Here is a 21,468-nt window from a genome sequence, read left to right as displayed (position 1 = left end):
TTTCAGACTTGTAGGATTCAATTTCCCCCAAGTCTATTTTCTTACAGTGATCTATGGCTTTGATGCCAGGAACAAACTCACCAAAACCAGGGTAGGTCAGGGACTTTTCACCTTGAGCTGGCCTCGCCATCTTAGGCAGAAACAGGTAGAGACAACATAACTTGGTAAGAAAAACTTACCTTGTCGAGCCAGGTTAACAACTTTGAGTTGAAAAAAAAAAAAAAGAAAAGAAAAGAAAAGTGAACAACTGCACCTATCTGGGAGATCAGTTCATATTAAATAGTTTATTTAAAAACAATAGCTTTCTTTTTATTTGCTAGGTGTTTACACTCTACCAAGGGCTGCCGGGCTGCAAATAAAAACCACTTAGGGATTTACCTGAACGCCTGTCCTCAGGCTCCACCCCCAGAGAGTCTTGATTATGTGGCCCGAGGCAAGTTTGAGGCAACAGGATTTTTAAAGCTCCCCAGGTAATTTTAATGTGCAGTCAGGGCTGAGAATCACTGTGTCAAGGTAGTAAGACTGAAATGTATTTTTCTCCTCCGAATAAAGGGATTGCGTGAAATTAGAGGGACCAGTTCCTGGGAAATGTGGGATATATGAATCATAATTAGGCCCTCTAAGTGTCAACCACAGTCTGGGCAGGGAACACCTGTGGAGCCGAGGATTAGAAATGAATGATGCCCTTTGTACTGCAATGATAATACATTCTACTCTCTGAGAAGCTATTAAGATATTTCTCTTCAGAATTTTTTAAAAAAATCTATTTTAAAGGGTCTCAAGTAATATGAGGTATTCAAGAAAGCTCTGTGTACTTAACCTGGCAGGGCTTTCGGCAAAATATTTGGCTTTTTTATTTATGTGTGCATCATGCAGCGGAAGAGGGGAGAATGGGAGTTTTCCAGAGAAATGAAAAAGAGGTTCCACATTTGCATTACATCAAGAAAGTTTGATTTGGCCTAACTATCTCTTATTGCACTTTTCATATCTTGAGGTCTATTCGATGCATAAATTTCATTAAAAGTCTAGCCTCATTTAAATGATAATTTACGTCCTTAGAATGCCATTTCCAGCCTTGTTCTTCTGCACACCCCTGGAGCTGATCAGACTGTGGTGATCCCTTTGTTTTCAAAGGAAACTTCATGTTCACGTTCTCTCTACAGGGGTTAGTAGAGGAAGACAAGAAAATAGTTCCATAGTGTTTCTGCCAGTTAACGGGGAACATTTTCCCTCCTCCATATATCATGATAGGTAATTGAATTAGTACTCCAGTAGGAAAGGGTTTGCTATTTCATACTCCTATAGTTTTTTCTTAACACCATGAAATTAAAGACATGCCAGCATGAAGCTGCATATTCCTGATCACTTTCAAATAAGCAATGTAGTATATTATTTCTTTTATGTGCTTTTATAGCACATGCTGTGCAAGATAATTGACTCCGTGACAGATGTCTGTATTTCCGGGGAAAATTTATTTGTGAAAGCACACACACATATTACTTTAACATGGCTCTATCCATTACGTGGTCCACAAGGTGCTTTTCGATGACTTGAAAATTGAAATTAATATTTTCTCTTGCCATTCTGTATATGCAGAAGCAAATTTGACTATTTGATATGGCCAATTTGAAGCTTATTCCATTAGGGAATGTAACCTTCTGTTCTCAATCAAGGCTGGGTGCCCTTAGATCTTGCTTGAAGCGCTACAGAATGTGGAAGGATATAGTTTTCTTTCTTTTCAGTGAAGCCCGTAGGCCTGCACATTCCCCATCCACCCAGGATAAGCTCTGTGCAGACTCACCTTCACAACAAAACGGCTATCAGAAAGGTGTAAACTAAAGGAGTGCAGGAAAGATTCTCCATGGGTCTCCCTTTACGCTGCCACTTTCGATCAAAATGCCACTCTTTTCCAAGACCAACTCTGGTAGGCAACGGTATCTGATTTGGTTGAGGTGGACTGGCTTGGAAACCGGCGATATTAGGTGGATGAGGCTGCTGGGAAGGCAAATCGAAAACAGGAAAGATTTATAGAGAATGTCCACTCCACCCGCTCTGTAATCCTGCCTGAGACCAACTCTGCTTCCTTTAAATACACTCTCCCATTCTTTTTAGCTACAAGAACTTTTCAGGGGGAAAAACTGGACCTTTTATCCTCACCGGGTGAGTGGACACTTTTTTTGTCATGAGACTGTACCATTTAGTTAAAATCAAAATGACTAACACCTACAGAGGGATTACCATTTTCAGAAAGGATGTTAAGTTTAACAAGGTTCCATTTCACAGGTCATTTTTCTTTTAATGAGCAGACAAGGAGAAACTTCTCATTGGGGCAGGTCTCTACTAGCTGCTTGACCTTCCAGTAGCTTAGCCTTTTGTGTCTTAGAAGAATTAAGGGAAGGAAAGGAGATTTTTATCATTAAACTTTTATTTATTTATTTATTTATTTATTTATTTATTTATTTAATCATTAAACTTGACGCAGCCTCTCCAAAACCCAAAGTGGGACACTGGGGACTGCTTCTGTAAGGACACTTCTGGAGTGTGGAGCCAACTTCAGTGAGGTGGAGCCCTGAGGTCAGGAGAAAGGAGTCTTTTCACCTACCAAGTGTGGGTGGGTGGTTGGCTCCCCTCCAGAAAGACATGCTAAGCTCGTGTGTGCCGGGTGGCCTGACTGCACACAGACTAGAACACCCTAAGGCTGTAATGTCTGACTTCTGGCCTTGTGGGGGCTTCCTCACGCAGACTGGTTCTACGTCAGCGCCGCTGAAGCTGTGGCCGTGCCCACCAGAACCTCCAGAGTGTGAGAGAAGGTTGCCAGCAGATAATATTGAAAGTGTTGTCCCAGCCCTTCTCCCACATTTTAGGCCAAAAACGTGGCCACTCACTGAACAGAAAGTTTTTATCTTGACCTAAAAATACATCAAATTGGGCAGGCCGGGTGGCTCAGAGGTTTAGCGCCACCTTCGTCCCAGGGCATGATCCTGGAGTCCCCAGATGGAGTCCCGCATGGAGCCTGCTTCTCCCTCTGCCTATGTTTCTGCCTCCCCGCCCCCTCTGTGTCTCTCATGGACAAATAAATAAAATCTTTAAAAAAAAAAAACACATCAAATTGAACTTAAAAATAACAACAACCACAGTCTTAGGACTTCTGTCCCTCCCCACTTCCTTCTTGTCTCATCCAAAGTGACTTACTAATTTAAGGGAGGGTTCCAAGGGCTGGCTTTAGTTAATAGGCCAGGCCGGGAGGGAGGGGTGAGGGAGCCAGACGGTGCCTAGAGGGAAACGGCAGCCAGGCCAGCTGTAAACTGACTCAGCTCTACTTTCCAGCGACTCCTCAATGCCCAGTCACTTTCCAGGATGGCTGAGAGCTTGGGGTCATCGGCCTTCCCAGGAATTTAGGTTGGGAAGTGGGACTGGGGAAGGCATGCGCTAGGTCCTGACCTTTATCAGTGACTGTCCCTGTCCACCGCTTCCTGGGGGGAGTCTGGTGGCAGGTGCTCCAAACTTTCCAGTCTACCCACTGCAGGCAGTGGTGGGGTCCCCACGGAGAGCTGGGTTTTCCTTTCTGGGAGTTCCCCTCTGGCCAGAAGCCTTGGCCTCCAGTCCTTCCAGCATTTTTCGGGCATGTTCATTGGGTTTGCACTTCCCTGCGCTGCCCTCGTGCACTGGCTTCTCCTTCACCTTCCTTATGGTTTGTCCTCGCAGCTCGCCCTTCGCTCCCCAGCTCGCCAGCCCCCCAACCCGAGGCCCCCGGGGGCGCTCGGCTATCCGGAGGAACCAGAACCCGGGTCGGGATCCGCGCTGTTAGCAGGGATGGGAGAGGTCGGGGGAGGGAGGCTGGGATCTGGGGAGGAGACACGCGGCTGGCGCTGGGGAGAGCACCACCCGGGGCCACCGGGGAGCGACCTGCCGGGGGCGCACGGCGCCAAGCGCTGCCCTCGGGCGGGGCGCGCCCCGTTCGCGCGTGGGGTCAGTCACACGCAGCACGCCGCCCGCGGGTCGAGAACCTTCCAGCTGGAACTTCCCAGATTCCCGGCACCCTGTCTTCTCCCGCTTTCGGGTGAGGCTCGGGGGGAGTTGGCCCCGGAGTTCCGCACCCGCATTCTCGGGGCGAGGAAGTCGGAGGGCGCGCGCTGGGCGCGCTGCGGGTGTCGGAGGAAGCTTTGGGGGTGCGGGAGGATGCGCCGGCGGACGGGAGGAGCTCGGCGGGGACGCGGGGGCCCCCGGGCTGGGGTGCGGGCAGGGAAGCCCCGCGAAGCCCTGGGCGAGGCCGCCTGGATGCAGGGCCGGGGCTGCCCCTTCCCGCAGGTCAACCCCGGCCCGTCTGCACGGTGCGCGCGGTCCCCGCGGGGTTCCCGAGCGCGGGGGGGGGTCCCCGGTCCCCCGGGAGGGTCCTCCCCTGCTCGCGCCGGAGGACGACAGTCGGACATTTTCCTCGGCCTCGCTCGCGGCAGCCGGGGTGGCCGCCGGGCAGGGCTGCGTGAGGGGCCCGGGGCTCGGGCGGAGCCAGAGGACACTTCCCCCCGGCCCGGGCTGCCCGGCCGGTCCGCCCGCAGGAGCCCCGGGAGCCGCGCGCGCGCCCCGGAGGTCGCCGTGCGGGGGGACCCGCTCCCACCCCCCGCGAGCCCGAGGGGGCGGGGCGGGGGCGGGGCGCGCGGGGGGCGGGGCGCGGGCGGGGCGCGGGGGCGGGGCGCGGGCGGCCGGGAGCGCGGAGCCGCCCCGCGGGAGGGCCTGCGAGCCGCGCCCGGGAGCAGAGGGCGAGCGGCGGACCCGGCCGGGCCCGCGCGCCGGGAGGAAGGCGCCCCGCCGCCGCCGCCGCCGCCGCTCCGCGTGCTCAGCCCGTCCCCGCCCCGGGAGCCCGCGCCCCCTAGCTCCGCCCGCCGCTCCGCCGCCCGCAGGCTCCGGCTTCCGTCCCGGACTGCGCCCGCGGCCGCCAGGTGGGTGCCGGCGCCCTGGCCGCCGCGCGGGGTGGGCGGGTGGGGTGGGGGCGCGAGGGGCTCGCGAAGTTGGGCAGCTGCTGGCCCGGCCGGGTGCGCGCCCCCCCCCCCCGCGTCCCCCCGTGTCCCTCCGCTTCTCCCCGCGTCCCTGCCTCCCCCCGGCTTCCCGGCGCTTCCCCCGCGTCCCGGCTCTTGTCCCCCCGCGTCCCCCGCGTCCCGGCGCCCGAGGCGGCTGTGATCCCCCGGCTGGAGCGCCGGCAGCCGCGCGCCTCGGCCCGGGAGGGTGGCGGGTCCCACCCGGGTCCCACCCGCCTCCCCCGCCCCCGCGGCCGCCTCGGGAGGGGACCCTCGCCCCCCGGCTACGTCTGTGCCAAGTTGGGGAAGTCGCGGCCCCGCGGGCCCCCGAGGACTAGTCTCGGGGAGAGGAAAGGGGGAGACCTGGGCCCGCTGCGCGGGGAGGGGCGCTGGAGCCGGGGAGCGACCCGGTACCCCGAGGTCGGTGGGGAGATACCCTCCGTGCGCCCCGCCCGCGCCCCCGGGGGGACCCGCGCCCCTTCCCGCCCAGGTGCCCGTGAGGGGGGTGACCCGCGCCCCTTCCCGCCCCGGCGCCCCCGGGGGGACCCCGCCCGGCCCGCGGCTGGAGTTGCGCGGGGACGGGGACGGGGACGGGGACGCGAGTCTGCCCCCCCCCCCCGCCCCGCTGCTGGCGCGGCCCCGGGACGAACCTCGGGCGCTGGGCGCTCGCCGCGCCTGCACCTGTCCCTTGGGAGGACCCCGAGGGCGGCCCCGGGGGTCCCTCGGCGGGGGCCGGTCCCGTGCGCCGCCCGAGCTCAGGTGTGGGCTGAGCTGGCGTTGGGCCCCGGGGTGGTTCGGCGGGGAGTCGGTTGGCATCAGGGCTCCCGGGTCCGCACCTGCTCACTAGCGTCTCAGAGACCAAGTGGTTTCTTCCCCGCGGGACCCAGAGGGCCAGGCGCGCCCCCGGCTGTGGGTGGGCCTGGGGTTCACCCGGCAGAAGCCCGGCCCGGCCCGCGCCGCGTCGGGGACAGCCTGGGTGCTTCCCATGGTCGCCAGCCTTCTCAATCTCTTCTCCTGAAATTTAAATGTTTTCTCCTGATTTTAACAGTTCAGGAAGCAGACCTTCATGCTCGTGAGTAAGTTGAGACGTCGAGCTCGGACAAACGAGCTGTGCCCCATCGTTTGCAAATTTTCAGTTTAAAATCCTAGGGGAGAGGGAGGGGGTAAAAAAATAAAAGAAAATAAAATCACAGGCACCAGAAGCTGTGTTAGCACCGTTCTAAGTACCGTGTGAAGAAAGCGACTAAAAGGGCTAAGAAAGTCAGCTTTAGACTTGGTTTTATTTTATTATTTTTTAAAAGATTTTATTTATTTATTCATGAGAGACACAGGCAGAGGGAGAAGCAGGCTCCATGGAGGGAGCCCAATGCGGGACTCGATCCCAGGTCTCCAGGGTCAGACCCTGGGCCCAAGGCAGGCGCTCAACCCCTGAGCCACCCAGGGATCCCCTAGACTTGGTTGTAAATGGTGAGTCCTGTCATTCCTGAATTCCTCATTTAATAGAAATTTCATAAGTTCCTGTATTGTACAATATATTGTGCCAGGTGCTTTCAAAGACAAATGTAAACTATATTCCTTGTGGTAAAGAGGCTTCCAATCTAAATTAGAGAATAATGTTTTTATTTCATGCTCTCATATGAACATTGCATAGAGTCTAATGATGACGTACGACAGGTGGAATGATAGCAGGAATATGTTACGGGAGGCCCTTTAAGATCATTATTTGGGGGATCCCTGGGTGGCGCAGCGGTTTAGTGCCTGCCTTTGGCCCAGGGCATGATCCTGGAGACCCGGGATCGAATCCCACGTCGGGCTCCCGGTGCATGGAGCCTGCTTCTCCCTCTGCCTGTGTCTCTGCCTCTCTCTCTCTCTCTCTCTCTCTCTCTCTCACTGTGTGCCTATCATAAATAAATAAAATTTAAAAAAAAAAAAAAAGATCATTATTTGGTGAATCTGCCTAACAGATTGAAAGAAAAAGTTTGGCTAAACAAGTGTTTTCTGAAGTGAAATCTGAAAGGCTCCTTCAAATGGGAGGCGTTCTTGGTAATTAAGTAAATTCTGCATTTTTTGGGTGAAAACTCAGAAGAGCATCTGTACATGTGTGATTTGATCATCAAATGTTAAAAGCTATAGAAAAAAAAAAGCTATAGAAATTTCCGTTCTAATTCACTTTTCTTCAGTGAAGAAGTCCATTTATGGCATGTTTTTCTTGGCTCTTTGAGAAAGGAAAATATATTGTAATGCCTAGAAAAAAGTACAGAGATCGAATGTAATATTTTTTAAAGACTTTGTTAGAAAGAACACAAGACGGGGAGGGGCAAAAGGAGAAGCAAAGTCCGCAGGGAGCAGGGAGGCCTATGCAGACTGGATCCCAGGACCCTTGAGATCACGACCTGAGCCAAGGCAGGTACTTAAGATGACTGAATCACTTGGGCACCCCTGAATGTAATATTTTTAAATAACTTGACGCTTGAACACTTGAAGCCTCATGGGCCTTGGATTGACTCTGGAAATTTGACTGCAACAGCTACAAGATTCTTAATGAGAGGTTTTTTTTTTTTTTGTTTTTCAAGATTTAAAAGTTTTTGGCTTGGCACGAAGGACGGGCAAGATTTCCATCAGGAAAAGACTGACTAGGTGCATTTGGTGCAACATCAATGACATCTCTGACTTCCTGCTCCTAGGAGGAATGCATCCATCTGCTGGCCGTGGGTAGAGTTTCATAATACCGGTCCTGAGCTCTGAGAGCTTTGAGTCAGCTCAGTCAGTGAGGCAAGCCAGGTTGAGGGAGATCCTGAGAGAGGTGAAGTTAACTTTAAAACACTTGGCTTTTTTTGCTTAGTACCTTTGTTTTTGTATATGTGAATTGAGATTAAAGATCTGTCACTGCCCTGGAAGCTGTGTGGTTTGGTAAGTAGCCATGAGTCTCAAGCCAGAAAGCTTCTTATGTAAGAACTTTCTTCAACCTTTTAACTCCTTTAACCAGTAAAAGCTAATTGTTAAAACTACACCAAATAGCTTTTTTAAAAAAGGCCCTCAGTTGAAAGTGTATTTAGTCAGCAGTGTTTATTGAACTTCTCTCTTTTTTAAAGATTTTATTCATTTATTTGACAGAGAAGAGAGAGAGCACACGCACAAGTAGGGGGAGAGGGAGATGGAGAGGGAGAGGGAGAAGTAGGGGGAGAGGGAGATGGAGAGGGAGAGGGAGAAGCAGGTTTCCCAGGGAGCAGGGAGCCCGATGCGGGGCTTGATCCTGGGACCCTGGGATCATGACCTGAGCTGAAGGCACTTAACCAACTGAGGCACCCAGGCACCTCTGTTTATTGAACTTGTATGTGTTGGACCTTTTCCTAGGCACTGGCGTACAAAATAGTCACAGTCGCTCTCTCATGACCTTAAAAGCCTGGGGAGGCATCCAGACTGTTACACAGAAAATTAGAATCTTGTGTCATTCACGCCATGATAGAAGTAATGCAGAGAACCACAGAAGATGGGATGCTGGGGGCCTAGGCTGGTGAGGGCCCTACAGTGCATCACCCCATCGTAATGGGTTGGTGGTGGTCAGGGAAGACTTCCCATGACTGCAATAAGACCTGAAGAATGAGCGATAGTTGGCAACTGCAGAAGTTGGGGATTGAAGCATGTTCCAGACCAAGGGGAACAGAGCCTGATGCGTTAAAATGGAAGTCAGGCAGGTAATGTAAAAGAATAAACACATGAGAGCAGGAAGGAGAGGTATGGAACCCCGAGAGCCCAGGCTTTGTTTAAAGAAAACAGTGATACTCGGCTCCAGCCAAGTGGTATCAGGTTGGGATGCAGACCATGTATCACCAGATGCCCTGTTTTTTTTTTTTTTTTTTTTAAGAAAAGCTAACTGTCTGGTGTAAGAGATTGGGGTACTCTGAACTCAAGGTTCCCCTTCTGTAATGCAAATCATTAAGTCTATAGGTATCCCTTTACCCTGTGTGCATCATACTGTGGGAGCTGGGCTTCAAAGAGCTGGTACAACTAGGTTAATACTCCTGCTTCTGCTCGTTTTGTGAGAAGTGTAGCCCCTTGTCCATACTTAGAAGTCTCAGGTCTTCTCCCAGCATCCCTGGAACTGTGGCACGCTTATTTGTTAGCTTGCAAGTAGGGCAAGATCTGAGATACTTTACAATTCTTTAAAGCCACTAGGTACGTTTACATTTACATTTTAGTTCATTAAAATAAAAAATGTTAATACCCCAGTCACACTAGCCCCGTTTTAAGTGTTGGATAGCCGTCTGTGGGCAGTGGCTACTGTTGTGGGGAGAGCAGACACAGAGCATTTCCATCCGTACAGAAAGTCCTGTCAGGTGGGGCTGGTTTCAAGCTTCAGAGTTTTTTTGTGTTCTTGGGTGGGTAGAGGCAAGAAGTTGTTGATCTGGACAGCATAGAAATGATACCTGCTAAATTCTGTATAAAGGAGTTCCTTTATACAAAGGGAATATTCCAGTTTTGGATCATCAATACAGTGTTTAGGCTTCTTGGGACAATAAAAGTAGAAAACGATCTGCAGTGTCGCTTTGGAGACCGGACAGACCAGGACCACGTGGCAATAGAAATTCTGCGTCTGTGGGGCATTGCTCAGTATCACATGGAGAATAGGATCTGTGCCCAAAGGAGCTGGCTTCGGCTTCATCTATCAGCCATGCTGGCCATGGAAGGGACAAGAGCTGCACGTTTGCATGGAGGTCCCGAGCACAGCCAGCCCACCGACACCTGGGCAGGACCTGCTGCAACCCAGCTGTGCCTCCTGGACTCCCGTGGAGGGTGGAGGATGGAGGGCAGCAGGAAGATTTCCCAACTGCTCTTGTTCAGGGAAATTAAGAGGACAGCCTGGAGAAAAGGGAGCTGGCCTCCAAAAAGTCGGGGGAGGGGGGTTGGCTTAGTTACTTGACAGCATAACATTAAGTGACACAACAGGGGTTGGGGGAAAATGCCAGGAAACAATAAAAACAGCAGGTGCCCTTGGTTCTCAGATGAGGGAAGTTCATCCTGCCGAGCTCCTGGACCACAAGGGCTGGGAAGTGAAAGCGCGACATTACTTCTGTCATTCTTTCTGCCATTCCACAGGCCCAGCCAACAGCCGCTGCAGCCACAAAGGACAGGGTTTTGTTTTGTTTTTAACCCACACTGAGTGTGCGGGTGCCTTGACCATGTAGGTACAGGGTGAGCAAAGCAAAGGATGGTGGGAGGAATCTTAAAAAGTGAAAGTCAAGGGCGGCCTGGGTGGCTCAGCCTTCAGCCCAGGGAAGTGTTCCTAGGGTCCCAGGATCGAGTCCCACGTCAGGCTCCCTGCATGGAGCCTGCTTCTCCCTCTGCCTGTGTCTCTGCCTCTCTCTCTCTCATGAATAAATAAATAAAATCTTAAAAACAAAAAAAGAGTGAAAGTCAAGGCCCTTGTGGAAGAACCATATTACCACCTGCTCTTTCCCTGGATGAGATGCCCTACTAACAATTTCAGAGACTGGGAATTTCATCCACCCGTGTCAGAAGAAACTCACTTTAAAATGCTGCACGTTTCTAGGCTGTACGTAGATGAGGACTAATGCAGATGTTTAAAAATTTGAGTTTTAGCACGTTTTCAAAAGTGAACGTATCCTTCGCAAGCGCTTACGTACACAGTCTGGCCCGAGCCGTGGATAGTCCTACCTCTTGGAACCCTTTCTGAACACAACATGCCTTGAGAGACATGTTCATGCTGAAGTAGCCTGATGACGGGGTGACGGTTTGCATACAACTGGGGGGCTTCTGCACCGTTGAAAGGAAATTTGTGATGGCTGCACATACACCTCTTGCTTACACAGCTCAATTTGTTGGCCGACCCTCATTTTCCCGGGTGCTCCCCAAGTTCTGGTGAGCCTCGGGAGAGCCAGGTCAGGGGCTGTCAGGGGCCTTGCATATGTGGCCCACCTAGTGAGACTTTACTCATTTTGGGGTTTTGGTGTTCCTTTGCTAAATGTCCTCTCTTTTTTTTTTTTTAAGATTTTAGTTATTTATTCATGAGAGACACACAAAGAGAGGCAGAGACACACAGGCAGAGGGAGAAGCAGGCTCCATGCAGGGAGCCTGATGTGGGACTCGATCCCCGGACCCTGGGATCACGACCTGAGCCAAAGGCAGACACACTCAACCACTGAGCCACCCAGCCGCGCCCCCCCCCCTTTTTTTTATTGTGAATTTTGACATCTTAATTCTGTAGGGATGAAAAAGGTTAGTTATCCTCCCTATAGTCAGTCTCCTTACCCCCTCCCATCAGTCTGTTACTGTCTGTTTTTTAGCCTGCTTTCATTTTCCCCTTTCTGTTTTGTTTGCCACAGTTCTTACACACGCTGCAGGCTTGTGCTTCCTTGTGCCCCCATTCTCCTCATATAAGCAGCATGAAATTGGAAATAATCATCGTCTGTTGTATTTCTGAAGATCAGAATTCTCCCCTGTTTCATGCTGCCCTTTCTCAGGCAGGGTGTGGTGAATCATCTTTGGAAAACTGGCTCCAGTAAACCTGGTGGACGCAGTTGAAACTGTGGTGGTGTCCTTCTCAGAAACAAATCCAGGAGACTTGCTGTTTATAGCATGAGTCATTGATGGGTTCAAATGAAAGGAGGTGATAGCAGCTTTTCTTTTTCTTTTCTTTTTTTTTTTTTTTGATTTTTTAAAGATTTTATTTATTTATTCATGAAAGAGGGAGAGAGAGAGGCAGAGACACAGGCAGAGGGAGAAGCAGGCTCCATGCACCGGGAGCCCGACGTGGGATTCGATCCCGGGTCTCCAGGATCGCGCCCGGGGCCAAAGGCAGGTGCCAAACCGCTGAGCCACCCAGGGATCAGGTGCCAAAGTCAGCTTGCTTTTCATGCACGCCAGTGTTACATCAAATGCCTGGATAAAAGAACCTTTTGAAAGAACCCTGGGATAAAGCAAAATAGACAAATGCCCTCTTCCTGAACCTCGGAGAATTTAGGGTGACACAGATTCTGGCTTCAGGTGATTAAAAGGACAACAGTGGAGGCTTGCAAATCAGGCCTCGTCCCATAACCCCTAATTTCCTGCGTTGTTCCAGAATTTTTAGTGTGTACGGCTCCTGAAGTCATACATGAGTGACTTTAATCAGGAGCAAAAGTGGGTTCTTTCTGTTATATGGCATCCCCTCCCTGGCCCTTGCCTCACTGAGCTATTGGTGTACACCTATCGGACCACAGTAAAATGTATTTAAAACATTTTCCGGGGCGGGGGGGGGGTGCTGAGGACTCTTTGGGAGAATTTTTATAAATGAAAACGCCAAGAAGAAGGCAAGCCTGAAGAGTTTCTTTGCAGAGGCAAATGTTTCCAGAAAGACCGATGAGTCAAGGAGTCCTTAATAGGATATGGAGGTGTAACCTTTCACCTAGTTACCATCATTCCCTAAGTCATAACTCTGTAGTTTTAGCCAATTGTTTGACTGGTTCTGGTCTAGTTCCTTAATGACACAGACTGTCTTCGTCCCATTCTTTTCCAGTCTGCAGGCAGTGCCCTTCCAGGGTTTGCATTGCCCTGAGCTTCCCTGGGTTTCCTTCTGTTCAAATAGCGGTTTATCATTCGTATCTTGCAGATTTTCACCCGTATCTTTGTCTTCAGCTCTTCTTCAAGTACGTGTGGGCAGTCTTGCTACGTGGATTTGATGCCAACTTCTAGCTCTTTGCTTCCTAACAAGGTGCCGCCTTTTTCACTCACTCAGCAAGTATTTCCTCAGTGCCAGCCGGGCCCAAGCACTAGTCTTGCCCCCAGAGATTTGCCAGTGCATGATCTGTGCTGTCTTGGAGTGAAGAGTCCCCCAAATGAGGACAATCATTCATTTCCAAAAACCCACCAGGACTGCTGATTACAGAATTACACTTAAAGGTAAATGTTCCCGAGTGGAGCCACCCAGTGTTATGGGCGTGGGTGACGGGAACCCCAGGAAGTGACACCTGCTTGGTATCTGAAGCAGGAGGTGGAGAGTTTGAGGGACGGTGAGGAGGCGAGCAGGCCGGACAGCAGAGGACGTTTGTGCAGAGGCCCGGCCACAGAAGGGAACAGTGAAACCAAGCGGTGGGGGAACATCAAGAGGCCGGTGGAGTGAGATGAGGCCGCACGCCAAGGCTGAAGCCAGTCCATACCGTGTCTTACTGGCCCCAGTAAGAATTTGGTCTTTATCTTAAGAACCATGGAGAAGGCTTTAAATAGGAGCTGGTGGCTCCATGAGATCCGTGTTTTGATAAAATCACCTGCCAGGGGGATTCTTTGGAGGAGGACACAGGGTGGCGATGGGGAGAAGTTGGGTGGCTGCTGCTTTAATCCAGGTAGAAGTGGCAGTGTGTACCAGGCCTGTTGTGTCTACTGGGAGTGAAGCGGCAGGGAAGAGGGATTAAAGAGTGTTTTGGAGGATAACCTCAGCCTTGTTTGGGAATAAGATTCTTTTATTCACGCAACACATACTTCGTGGGGCCCTGCCTTATGCCAAGATTTGTGCAGGCTCTGAGAACACAACCGTGGCCTGGTGAGACGTGCAACATCCCTGTACTTGCGGAGTTTATGTATTAATGAGAGTAATGGCTAATCGATAAGTAAAATAAATATAGTTTTCGGTAACAGTAAGCCTTAACGAAGAGAAATGAAGTCACGTAAGGGAATGGAGAACAACGGGGGATTGTCTTCTCATGAAAGAGTGATCGAGGAAGACCTTTCTGAAGAGAGAGCATTCAAACCAAGACCCAAATGAGGTAGAGGAGCTAACTATGCAAAAATCCCCTAGCCAAAAAAAAAAAAAATCCTCTAGCCAGGCAGAGGGAATCACAAGTACTTGGTCCCGAGGCTGGAGCAAGGACACCCCCCTCCCCCCAAAGAATACCAAGAAGGCCAGTTTGTCTAGGAGTGTGGGAGGGTGGGAAGAGAGGCAGCTGTCCAAGGTGTCTTGCTAGAAGCATCCAGATAGATTCATTATCATGTCTTCAGTCGTGACCACTTTTTCCAGGCTGTACACAGTAGCATTCACAATCCCAGATTGCTTTGCCACTGAACTGTTGTTAAGAATGCTACAGGGAGGGATCCCTGGGTGGCTCAGCGGTTTGGCACCTGACTTTGGCCCAGGGCGCGATCCTGGAGTCCGAGGATCGAGTCCTGCATCAGGCTCCTGGCATGGAGCCTGCTTCTCCCTCTTCCTTTTGTCTCTGCCTCTCTCTCTCTATGTCTATCATAAATAATAAATAAATCTTAAAAAAAAAAAAAAGAATGCTACGGGGATGGCTCCTTTAGTGCATCGCACCCTTGCTAAGAGCCTCACGGTGGTAACTGCTTGTCCCCATCATGTCGATGATAACCTTTTGGCCCAGTGGAAGGGCCCCTTTCTTATTTTAACCCCATTTTCCATTACGATCCTCCCTGGACTTCTCCAATTAGTCAGTTGAAGGGCTTTCACATAATTTATGGTTGCTCGCCTTTTATTCACCTGGGCCTTTCTTTCCTTTTCTAAGTCTGTTTCCATTTCTCCCTTCAAGGCCAGGTTCACAAGTTAGCAGTTACCTTTCATACCAGGTTTTTTTCAGATTTAGTCCATCTGTCCTGGGTCTCTGAGCCCCTCACCCAACTCAGTCCGTGTGATCCTGTTTTTTCCTTTCTTCCTTGAGTCATTGGAAGAGGCACTGCCTTAAAGCGCTCCTGTTGTTCCAAGTTAAAATACTGATGATCACATTTTTTCTTCCTAGAAAAGACTGGGCACCAATACTAGCTCTACCGTCTGCGTCTATGATTTGGCCAAAACACTCAACCCTGTGAGGTTCAGGTTCTTCGTCAGGGAGATGAAGATAAGAAGCCTCCCTATTTCATTCCCGGTGTGGTTGTGAGTAGTAAAATGAAGTAAGACGCAGGAAATGTGTTTTAAACAAATGTGTCATTATTTTAAATATTTTAGATGGGAGTAGTTCATTCTGTCTAAATTGTAGGTTTTTTACACCGGTTTCCACGGTGGGAACCTCCTGTGTTTACAGGAGTTCTGTGAGGCTTCTTGAGCTTCTGGCCACACTCCCCAAGCTTGGGACAACTCAGTCCATGGCCTGTGGAATAGTGTCCTGGGCCTGCTGTAACAAAACACCGTAAACTGAGTGGCTTAGAACCACAGAAATACATTGTCCCATGGTTCTGGAGGCCCTGAGATCAGTATACTGGTAGGACTCATTCCCTCTGGGCTGTGAGGGAGCATCTCTTCCCTTCCTCTCTCTCAGCGTCTGGTGGTCCTTGGCTTTCCTCTGCTTGCAGGTGGAATTCTCCTTGTGTCTTCGCATTGCCATTCCTCTGTGTCACTGTGTCCGTTTCCTCATTTTATAAGGACACAGTCATTGGGTTACAGCCTCTGCTTATGTCCTGATCTTAGCTTGATCACTTGGAAATATCCTATTTCCCAAATCAAAGGACGTTCACAGGTATTAAAGGTTAAGACTTTAACATCTTTTTAGGGGATGCGGCTCCACCCATATCACTGTGATTCAGCACACATTAAGAAATGGCAATCACAAACATCAGGAATTAGGTGTGTATCACTAGAATGACTCACAGAGGACGTGGATTAGGTCTGTGAGAGCTAATCCTCTGTATGACAGAGGGCAAAATAAGTGAAATACCCGATTAAAGTCACAGGTGAAATTCTGGACCTACATATATGCTTACTTTAGAATTCTGCAAGTCCTATTAATTTCTAATTTGTATATATAAGAACAGAGAGGGCCAGACAAAAGAAGGAACAGAAGAACCCAGTCACCTTTCTTTCTCCTTTTCTTTTCTTTTCTTTTCTTTTCTTTTCTTTTCTTTTCTTTTCTTTTCTTTCTTTTCTTTTCTTTCCTTTTCTTTTCATGCATTCATTCATTCATTCATTCATGAGAGACACAGAGGGAGGCAGAGACACAAGCAGAGGGAGAAGCAGGCTTCATGCGGGGAGCATGATGTGGGGATTCGATCCCAGGACCCCAGGGGCACGACCTGAGCTAAAGGCACTGAGCCACCCAGGTGCCTGTCACTTTTCTTTTTAATAGTACGTTCTTTTTCTTTCAACAGTACATTCAGATATTGTACTGATGTTAATGAGAAAAATATGTAATCCTTATACTTATTCATATAATCTTTATGTAGACTTTTTTTATGTGTGAAGAGTTTTATCACTTCAATTGGTGGGTTTTTTTTTTTTTTTTTTTTTTTTTTTTTTGGCCCAGTACGCTTCCTTTGACTTTCTGGACGACCACCTGTGGTCCCCTGACACCGACTAACCACTCTCTGCTAAATGCCCAGAGAAGTCTGTGCTTTTTATCTTACGAGATGCCTCAGCCTCGGTTGATTAAAAACTCACTTATCTCTTAGCCTGAAAAAGTCTCATGTTATTTGTTTTCTCACCAGTGTCCTTTTTGTTTGCTTTTGTTCATTTATTTATTTTGATAGCATAGAGAAGAGTTTAATACGTTTCTACCTGTTGATATTGGAGTATACCTAAGGGCTACTCTTGCAGAGTTTTATCAGATTTGGCATTAACATGTTCCATTTTATGCGTTAATCTTCCAGTGGCCTCTTCTCGTGTTTGTTTTAGGGACACTGAGGGAAGGTCCCTGAAGCTGATGTGGTGGTATTTTCCTGTGTCCCTGGCTAACCAGTTTAAAAGTCTAACCATCTTCTATTTCCTAACAGTCTAGCATGGAGGTCACATCCACGAAGACTATTGTAGGAAGCCATTCACGTTTAGTGAATAGAAATTGAATACTTGACCTTTACCTACCAAAGTGGCTGTTTTTCAGTCAACCAGAGGAGCTTTCTTAGTGCAACTCTTACATTCCAAATAATTATGTCGTAGAGAACGGTTTTAATTGTTGCACTTTAATTACTTTGGTTCACTATTATTGCTGCATTGAGATTTTCACCAAAGAAAAAAACAGCCATCAGTTATTTCTGGTTATAGTCTTTTGTAAAAAAAAAAAAAAAAAAAAAAATTTAAAGGGAAACAATGAATTTCAGATTTCACTGTTAACTGCAGAAATAAATATCCTCCTGGTACCCAATCAAGTAGATGTTACCAGGAGGAAAAAAAAAAAAAGTTTGATCTTAATCTTCAAAAATCTAATAGAATACCTTCTTTCTGAAGCTAGGAAAGATTGCAAAATCATAGGAGAAGGATAAGATAATTGCAAGAGTTTAAATTTATTGCTACCTTAATCTTCATCATTTGGAAATTTTGATTTTTCTTTGTTCATAAGTCAAGTTTTTGTCTTATATTTTCCTTCCTAAACATGGATACCAGCAGGTCAAAACAATGACTGAAATGATAACATCAAACAAAAATGGAAATAGAGAACATGTTGAATAGAAAATTTCATGGATTGAGGAGTGGGGCAGGCAGAGCAGGACATTTTCTTTTATTTTCTTTTTAAATTTTTAAATTTAAATTCAATTTTCCAACATATAGTATAACACCCAGTCCTCACCCCATCGAGTGTCCTCCCCAGTGCCTGTCACCCAGTCACCCCATCCCCTTGCCTCCTGTCTTCTGCAACCCTTTGTTCGTTTCCCAGAGTTAAGGGTCTCTCATGGTTTGTCTCTGTCTCGAATTTTCTCCACTCAATTTCCCTTTTGTCCCTTATAATCCCTGAGGGCAGGACATTTTAAGGAAGTGTATTTGTTCCTGGAGTTAGGAAAGACCTTTTTCTGGTCATTTTATTTTATTAATTTTTTTTTCTTTTACTACTTATGGTTTTGCAATTTTCCAGTGTCATTCCAGTTTAAAAATATTTATATGTATATTCTTTCTCTGTAAGACATGAGCTTTAAGCCATACCTGGGACCATCTTGTGTTTCATGTAATCTCAGCATCCCGTAGAGATATTTGACCCAAGGGGTATTTAGTCGGTATGTTCTAGGGCCGTCATCCCAGGGCATCCGCAACTTCACCGATACCAGTTGTATTATTTAATGAATTCTCTACACTTGAAAACTGCAGTTTTTTGCGCTTTTTTTTGAGATGGTTAAGAGGATGGACTTGAGAGTCACAAGGCCTTAAGTTCAGACCCCAGTTCTGACATTTCCAAAGCGATGAGTTCAGACAAATGACTTCTCTATGCCTCAGTTTCCTCATCTCTGAAATGAAATAATAATAACAGTAATTCACAAGCCCTTGTGATATTATGTGCCACACATTGTTCTAAACCTGCCACATATTTTTAACACATTTAATTCTCACAGCAACCTAATGAGATAGTGTAGGTATTATCTCCAGTCATAAATAAGGAAAATGAAGTAAGTACACAGTGGTCAAAGTGATTTGCCCAAGGTCACACAGCTATGAGTTAAGTGGTGGGGCCAGTATTTGAATCCAGGGATTCTCGGCTTGGGGACCTGTGTCACCGTGGAGCAAACGAGATACTCCTGCGCTCAGGTAGCCTGGAGTCCGGCACACCTCGAACCCTGTCCTACTGCTCATTGCCTCTTACAACCACTACCCCTCCTGCCCACATTGCCCGCTCTCATTCATGCCTGGCTACATTTCAGCAATGATCATTTTCCCAAACACTCTACAGACTGAAAAATGGCTTTAGTGGTGTCTCTGTTATTTTTATTTTTTTCTTTTTGGGTTATTTTCAAGGCTTTCATTCTCAAAGGAGTTTATATTTGTGCTTAGACCTAATATTTTAACATGTCCGTATAATAAAAGCATTTTTTTTTTTTTTTTTTTTTTTTTTACAGTGGAACCATTTGAAGATTAAGGGCTATGAAGGGAAAAAAAAAGCCACAGGGTTTTGGTTAAGCTCTTGGCTGTTATAAACTCTTGATACCCATTTTAGATTCTCTTCGAAGAAGTTAGGCCCCATAGCAATTTAAAACCTTTATATTTCAGTGTAATGTATACTTGATTCGAGGCTGGGGTGTGGGGCTTAAGATCTGAGGCTAGTTGGGAGCTAAATCTTCTAATAACCTTTTTTTTCTCCCATTTGTAAAAATTAGAATTCTGTTGTAATCATGTTGGATGCTTTTCTTTTATTTTCTTAAGTAATCTCTACCCCCAGTGTGGGGCTCAAACCCACTGACTCCGAGATCAAGAGTTGTCTGGTATCCCGGCTGAACCAGCCAGGCGCTCCTAGGATGCCTTATAACAGTGAAAATAAAACCCATTTGCCAGTTGGGAATGTAATTGAAGATTTTTGTCATTAGTGCTACATTCTAAGCTGGGGAAACAGAAAATGTCAAGAAAGTAGTTGTATTTTTTAAAGTATGACCCTTTCTAGGGTTTAAGCTCACCAACTTTGTGATGTTAACCAAGCCTTTCTGTTTTTTGTTTTTTTTTTTTTCAGTACAAAAGCCTTGGTGGTGATGTCCTTCCCACAAGCACTGTGTACTTAGGCCTAGTGGCTTAGTCTACAGTTTTCTACCACAGGAATACAAAGGGAGGAAAGACTGGGGGAGGGACCCTGGAGAATCCTAAGAAGAGGAAATTGTTGTTTACAGTGCTGTTGGCTAGAATTTTGAAGCTTTTCAAAAATAAAGTTGCATCGTATGTCCCAGATTCTGTAGAAAGACTTAGGCCAGAGGGAAAAGAGCATTCTGGAAAGGGTTACTAGGGGAGTGGCTGGAGGCCCCTTCAGAGGCCGAGCTCACTCGAGGGTCTGTGGCTGGGTTTCAAAGAAGAAATGTTTCCGTGGACATAAGGATCATAATAATTGCTCCCATTTATCGAGGTAGTTTTGTGTAAAGGAGAAGAAAACCAGCTTCGTGGCATGAAACATTATGGTCAGGTCTTGGCTCAGCTTTTTACTAGCTACGTGACCTTGAGCAAATCACCGAACCTCTCCGTGCCTCGGTTTTATCTTCTTAAAACAGAGATATGCTGGTACATGTTCCATACAGTGTGGGGTTATAATCATTCTTTGAGGTGATGCATATAAAATGTTATGTGCATGTAAAATGCATACAGAATGCCTGGCACATGGTTAACTGCTTAGGAAATATTAGCTATTATTAGTATTATTATTATTTTCTATACCTTACCTCGAATACCTCTCACACTTTCTTTCTGTAGTCTTGCAGTGCAAACTATTATCCCCATTTTACAGAGGAGGAAATCCAAGTTCACAAAGGTCAAGTGTTCTGTTTTGAACGTGGAGTCATGTGAAAATGGGCTTTCCTTTGCACTCCTTTTCATCCCTTGGTTTGCTCTGCTGTTGCCCTTCAGTACCAAGCTTGTGAGACCGAGCAGAAGGGGATTGCGATTGTTTTTTTCTCAAAATTATGTGCTAGGTTGGGTATGGAACCTACAAGGTACAGCATTCTCAAACTTGCGACATATAAAGAGGCCTTTTTCAAAGGAAAACATCCTCTCTTCCAGTTTGACTTAATTATGTTTGTCATAATGTTATGTAAATATATCCCAGCATGGAATAAATGTCTTAGCTTATAGCATTTATACAGCTAGAAAAAAATAAAGCAGATTTACAAATTAAATGCCAACAAACTCCAAAGCCAATAAAATCCAAATGATGACATTAATTTATGTGACAGATGTGTTATTCCGCTGAAAGTAAACTGGGGATTTGGGGTTTATCCATACTCAAGATGGATTTTATGTTTAATCCCTGTCTACCTTTTGATTTAATACTATTAATGTATCATAAACCCTTGAATATCTGCAGTTTCATGTGTTCCAGCTCAAGAAACAATGTCTTTTTAAATGAATGTTTTATGATTTGGTAGTAATTTCAAGGTGGTGTTTGACAGTTTGGATTAATGGGACTTCAGGAGGCCCAGCTTTCTTGGGTGTTACTCGACAGACCTGAAAAGCTGTTTTCTTCCCTTCGGAGTCAGTATTTAAGTGTAGCCTTGACCCTAGTCCTGGCCCTGAGATTGGGGCCTGGAGTCAGCCTTCCTGGGTTGACATTGCCGCAACAGTGTTTTTTACATAAAACTGAAGGTAAATTTTACATTTTTCATGATACCCTAAAATTACTGAGTCAACTAGTATGAAGATACATATATTTTCCTTTGCTTTGTACTTGATTGCCTAAATTTACAGTGACAGCGTAGAAGAGAGCCCGGTTTACCGCATCCCATGTTGGGAGACAATAGACTCTTTCTGCAAAGGGCCAGATGAGGGGACTGTTTTAGGCCCTGCAGGCCACTTGCGGTCCCGGTTGCAGCTGCTTAACTCTCCTGTTGTTTTGTGGACGTTGAAATTCAACCTCATATAATGTTCACATCACAAAATTGTCACGTTATATAATCCCTCCCACCCCCCAACAACTGAAAAATACAAAACCCATTCATTCTTTGGCTTTGCAGACCATGCCAAAATGGGCAGCAGCGCATTTGACTTGAGAACCTAGTTTGTCCCAGCCTGCCCCAGATGACATTCAATGGAGTCAAACGTATCCCATTTTTCCTTTAGTGGAATGTGGTGATT

General features: G+C 47.5%; 1 protein-coding gene and 2 long non-coding RNA genes across 6 annotated transcripts in view; 2 read left to right on the top strand and 1 right to left on the bottom strand.

Annotated features, from left to right (window-relative positions):
* Positions 1-1,453: 1,453 nt before the first annotated feature.
* Positions 1,454-4,311, bottom strand: LOC144292626 (uncharacterized). Its single transcript, XR_013360005.1, has 2 exons — positions 3,442-4,311; positions 1,454-1,995 (listed from the first exon to the last, which is right to left on the bottom strand). It is a non-coding gene; the product is annotated as an uncharacterized LOC144292626 (long non-coding RNA).
* The window catches only part of LOC144292608 (uncharacterized), a 125,688-nt gene continuing 107,651 nt past the window's right edge, over positions 3,432-21,468 (top strand). For 2 of the 4 annotated variants that reach the window (XR_013359996.1, XR_013359998.1), the window contains exon 1: positions 3,432-4,060. Coding sequence is in view for 1 of the 4 variants with exons in the window: in XM_077863257.1 (XP_077719383.1) it covers positions 3,625-4,060 (436 nt within the window). In the remaining 3 variants the exon portion in view is untranslated. The remainder of the gene's footprint in view (positions 4,061-21,468) is intronic. The other 2 variants (XR_013359992.1, XM_077863257.1) reach the window with 2 other exon arrangements.
* Positions 4,724-15,795, top strand: LOC144292618 (uncharacterized). Its single transcript, XR_013360002.1, has 3 exons — positions 4,724-4,937; positions 12,622-12,911; positions 12,997-15,795. It is a non-coding gene; the product is annotated as an uncharacterized LOC144292618 (long non-coding RNA).

The sequence above is a fragment of the Canis aureus genome, chromosome 2 (genome assembly GCF_053574225.1).
Source record: "Canis aureus isolate CA01 chromosome 2, VMU_Caureus_v.1.0, whole genome shotgun sequence".
NCBI lineage: Eukaryota > Metazoa > Chordata > Mammalia > Carnivora > Canidae > Canis > Canis aureus.
Note: the sequence above shows the minus strand (reverse complement) of the source record. Positions and strands in the feature narration are given on the sequence as shown.